At 40.8% G+C, this 5176-nt stretch overlaps 1 protein-coding gene across 1 annotated transcript in view; it reads left to right on the top strand.

Moving 5' to 3' along the window:
- Nucleotides 1–422: 422 nt before the first annotated feature.
- map4k3b (mitogen-activated protein kinase kinase kinase kinase 3b) overlaps nt 423–5176 on the top strand; it is a 48029-nt gene continuing 43275 nt past the window's right edge. Inside the window, exon 1 of the mRNA XM_063191319.1 lies at nt 423–662. Within this exon, the coding sequence (XP_063047389.1) occupies nt 607–662 (56 nt within the window). The 5' untranslated portion in view covers nt 423–606. The remainder of the gene's footprint in view (nt 663–5176) is intronic.

Below are 5176 nucleotides of genomic sequence, written 5' to 3'. Positions count from 1 at the left end.
TTAAAAAATTTTTTGACCTGGGTTATAATGTGAAAATGGTGTGATTTTAATTGTGTCATCCTCTGATTGGTCTTATACGCTAATGTTTTAATCAGAGAGACTGGATAAGATACTCCTAGAATCTCTGTTTTACATATTTTTCTGGGCAGTACATGAATTGCGGTTTGCGACGGATTGCACGGTTCGGTTCGGTATGTGTGTGAATTGTACGGTTTCGGTTTTCGGTGCGGTTTACAATACACACTTTGAGTTAATGTAACTGTAAAAATAAGAATAAAAAGATCAATTTTAAAGAAAGGTTGTTTTGCGACATGAAAAAATAAAGAGCAAATAAAGAGAATAACTAAAAATGTATGTAATTGTGCTATATCGTGATATATATCGTTATCGTGATATAAAGTAATCCATATCGTGATGTTGTTGTTTTTTTCCATATCGCCCAGCCCTACATCAAGGTTAACCTAACCTGGATTACTACTTTAGCCCGGTTCTTGGCGTACTCCCCAGTGTGGTGTTTTTTTGTGTTTGTTGATTGTGTTGTTTATTTGTTTGTTTGTTTGCTCTTCTCTAGGTGAGGACTTTGTGGTGGTGCAGCAGGAGATTGTTATGATGAAGGATTGCAAGCACTCCAACATCGTAGCCTACTTCGGCAGCTATCTCAGGTGAGTCTCCTTTACTTCGGTAGCTCCCTGTATACATGGGTTCTGAGTGTTTATCAACACAATGTGAGTAGGAGGGGCAAGACACTGGCAGCCAACCACGTGAGCTAATTTTTTGACTGACGGCGGTTTCCAACAATCAGAGGTTGAGTTGTGCGCAGTTAGTTTCGCGCAGACTGTCAGGTTATAACCAAATTTTAGAACCTATGTATACGCATAAGCGGTGTGATGTGTGCCATGTGTGCGTTATGCCCTTTTTTTGGGGAAAACATTGGGGAAAAAGCCAATGCAAGTCAATTGTTGGTGTTAGGAAAGAATAAACGAAAGACAAGGACCTGTAGACAGACGTCGTTCACGCTCAACATGCCGAAAACGTGTTGTGTTGCCGGCTGTTCAAATAATATAGCCAAACAGCCGTGGCAGAAGCATGGACTGGACTCATTTAGGCTAGCCGATGTAGCATGTAAGTTAATGAGACATTCGGTTTGTTTTCCCCCAAAAAGGGGCGTAAGTTACACACATTCACAAGCTAAATACCCAGAAGGCCGTTCATGCGTATCTCAAGTGAGTCTCCATTCTCCAACATTGTTGCTCAAAGGTGTAGGTTTGACTTGGAAAGAGGTGGGGCACATTAATATGGCAAATTGTCCAGGTAAGCCATTTTGGCATTAGTGTATACCAGTGGTTCTTAACCTGGGGTGCGGGCACCCCTTGGGGGTGCGCCAGAGATACCAGGGGGTGCACGGAATTTTGTTTGTGTAGAGGTTGTGACCAAAATTATACTTGCAAACATTATAATTAGGCCAAATTAAGTCCAAATTAAACAAGATTTGGTTCCCATTTAAAGTCATCCAGGTACTGATTCATGTTTCAAGCAAGAATCATTGTAATTAATCACTAATGTATCATTTTTTAGTGCATATACACATGTAGAAGTTTGTGTTGGTGCTGTGCGGCTTGTCTTCGGGCATAGGTAAGGGGGTGCGCTAAGAAAAAAAGGTTAAGAACCACTGTTGTATACAACAATTTCAGGTCTAGAACTAGAGTCCCGCAGTACACATGCACATAGACACATGTGCACACGTGCGCGCACCCAAATGCATGAAAACAGTTGAGTAGGTCGTAGCCCCATAATTCACGCCGTTCCACCAGTGGAACACTGTAATCAGGGTGTCCGCGGGTTTTTAAAAAGTATTAAAAGTTGATGAATTCAAAAAGCTAAATTTAATGGCCTTAAAAGAAGTACATTTTTTCAAAAGGTATTGTTTTTGAAAAAACGAGCTATTATTTTTTTTAGTTGAAGCATTTTGATTAAAATTTGAATGGTTAGGTTAGTCTTCTAGCCCAAAAGTTGTCGGATTGACTCCCGACCCGTCTGGTTGGTGGGTGGAGTAATGAACCAGTGCTCTCCCTAATTCTCTTCCATGACTGAGATACCCTGAGCATGGTACCGTCCCGCCGCACGCCTCCCTTTCGGGCGTGTTTTTCCAAAAAAATGTCTTGTTAACACTTGCAACGAAGTGCTGCGATGGTTGTAAAAATGATCTAAAGGTAGTGAAAAAAGGTATTAAATGGTAGTAAATTTTACTTCAAGATTGGTGTATGTACCCTGGTAATAGTCATTGAAAAGTTAACTACACTACTATGACATAACACAGGGCCTTGAGTAATGCACTACGACTTGGTCATCGCCATTCTGGTAACACCAACTGGCAACTTAATCCATTGATGCCTAAAACACCTGCAAAAAAAAACACCTGCTGAATGCCTAAGCCCTTTTTGGGAAAAGTTTCCCTCAGCCTAGTAAAACCTAAATATCTCAGCCTCTGAAGCACATAAAAAAACATCAAATAAGTTGCATTTAAACGCCAAGACCCTGATCTCGCTTTAGAATGTATTCATTCAGCTCTAGCATACTAATATTTTTAATAAAATTGTCGTAAATCTCATGAGCCTGAATGCTGAGTCATGTAGCTCCAGTCGCTAAAGGTCAATGTTGTGCAACATAGCATCCAGCATCAATGCGTTAAGGCTTGACTAGGCAAGTGGAGCTACCCCAAACACGCCTGAAGCAGTGTTGCCAGATTGGGTGGTTACCCGCCCAATTGGGGCTGCTTGGGATGGCCGTATGTGGGTAAAAACAGGAAAAATTGGCCATTTGGCGTTTTTTTTGTCACCTGCAGTTTTAGGCCCATGGATATTAATGCAATTTGTTGAAATTGTGCGGAATTTTGCTCATTTTGGCTTTTTTTGAGAACTTTTTGGGCGGGATTTGATCAGACACATCTGGCAACACTGGCCTGAAGCCAACCAGCCATTCAGCCATGTGGGCGGCACGTGACCTGACTTGTCTCGCCTTGTGTTGTGAACTTGTGTGCAGAGTTGTCAAAAGTAAAAGGAAAAGTAAATTCATGGTGTAAGTCCATCACTAGCACACAATATTGTTTAGTTTAGTTTAGTTTAACTTATTGGTTTATTTCATCAGGGACCGTGTGCAAAGTACATTACATTAGGCCACACCAATTTAATTTGTTGGTTCTCGGATTTTTTCAGGAAAAAGTTGAAGCGAGAGGGCGAAAAAAAAAAAATTAGTCGTGTGGTTATACCACCTGTATATCAGCCTCACATGGACCTCCAAAGGAAGGTGCAAGACAGGCAAACACCTGGACATGGAGAAGGACAGTGTAGAAGGGAATTAAGGCAGCCAAATAGACCAGGCACAAAATTAGCTCACAGGGCAATTATTATATTAATCTGGTTTGAATAAACTGAGATGATTCAACAGTTGAATAGTTGTTGTTTTTCTTTTTTAAAACTGCTATCCCTAGGGTGACCAGACGTCCGGTTTTCCCCGGGCATGTCCTACTTTTGAGACCTAAAAAAATGTCCGGGGGGAATTTCAGAAATGTCCGGGATTTTGTTGGACTGCCTGAAATATAGACCTAATTCATCTGCACTGTAATTTTCACTCCGTTCCATTTGACTCCACTCCAGGTTTCTCTCTACCGTTCACAAATTAGTCACGCCCTTCTCATCAAATCTAGCCACTTCGCACCATGTGTCCGAAAGAAGTAGCCTAGGGGACTAGTATAGCCAGTGCGCCCCATGTTTACAAGCGAAAGCGCATCTGCCTGCCCGTTCGACGGACTGCAATGCCGATAGAAACGCAAATGCACGTTCGCGGTGGAGTTGAAAAAAAAAATCCTGCGTGTGAAGCCAGGTATGAAGGAAATCTAACACAGGAGTAGCCTATGCCTAGTAACACCACCAAATCCATCATTTAGGGAGGTACAAGTTTTGTTACACCTTGTCACAAGACGTAGCCTAAAAATTCTTTCATGATCTGACATTTCCAAGTTATTTGCAAAAGCTAGAAGGACTCATTCCTGAGTTAAGAAATTAAGCTTCTTCTTCATCAGCTTCTTCTTCTGTCTATTCCCTTTGCAGTTATTGATAACGCTGTATGGGTTATCTTATTAATGATAGGTAAAACTCCAGTTCCTCTCTTAATGGCTGCAGTGCCCATTGCTAATCTCTGAGCACCATGCCACTACAAATAGCCTACCGTATAGGCCTAATTGATGACAGTGGAGGGGTAAATTGTGAGGTGTCTTATAAACATATTAAGCCTAAAATGTAGCCTAATATAACTTCATTATCAATTCAGTTGAAAACCACAAATGTTTTTTATATTTAGTTTCCAATTTTATACAGCCTAATGCTGTTCATCTTTGTGGGGAATGGCTGAGATGGGCCTACATGATGGTGAATCTATTTTTTAAAAACCTAATGCAGAAATTAGAATAGGCCTATGAAATTGAGCTGCATTGTTATGCTGAAGCTACTCCAATATAGGTGTTAGGCCTACTATCTAGGATTGTAACAAAGGCACACTCTGCATCATATGATCACACAAATTATGTGATAGGCCTATAGGCGTAACTGAAGAGATTTAAATTGTCATTTATGGTAGACAAATGAATGTGCATGCCAAAAAGTTTGAGTGGCTTTTAAACAAATGACCATTTTGGATGCGTTGATACTTTATAGGCCTACTATCATACCTCATACCCATATATATTTTCATACCTGAAGATACACAGATACACCGCTGACCCCCCCCCCCCACAAAAAAAGTGTCCTCCTTTTTACAAACCCAAATCTGGTCACCCTAGCTATCCCACTCCACTAATTCCACTAAGAGCAATACTGTGTTTCACCGCTGCTACTGCTAACCCACAGGGGCTTCAACTTGCCATTGCATGTTTGTCTGTAAATGTTTGAATGTAACACGTTTCCTGATTCGCTAGTCGTAATCGGCATGTTGAAAGGAGTGGTTTTATTGGTTCTCTACGTCACATGACCTCCAACTACTAAAGAGACACCTCCCCGTTCATGAAAACATGCAGTCTTCATTTTTTTTTAGCGATTTCATTTTTTGGGGTATTGAAACTGATTTTTTTTTTTTTTTCCATTTTGTTACGAAATACAAGAGGCGAATCCGAGAACCAACAAAT

Source organism: Engraulis encrasicolus, chromosome 24 (assembly GCF_034702125.1).
Source record: "Engraulis encrasicolus isolate BLACKSEA-1 chromosome 24, IST_EnEncr_1.0, whole genome shotgun sequence".
Lineage (NCBI taxonomy): Eukaryota > Metazoa > Chordata > Actinopteri > Clupeiformes > Engraulidae > Engraulis > Engraulis encrasicolus.
This window is presented reverse-complemented; position numbering and strand designations above follow the sequence as displayed.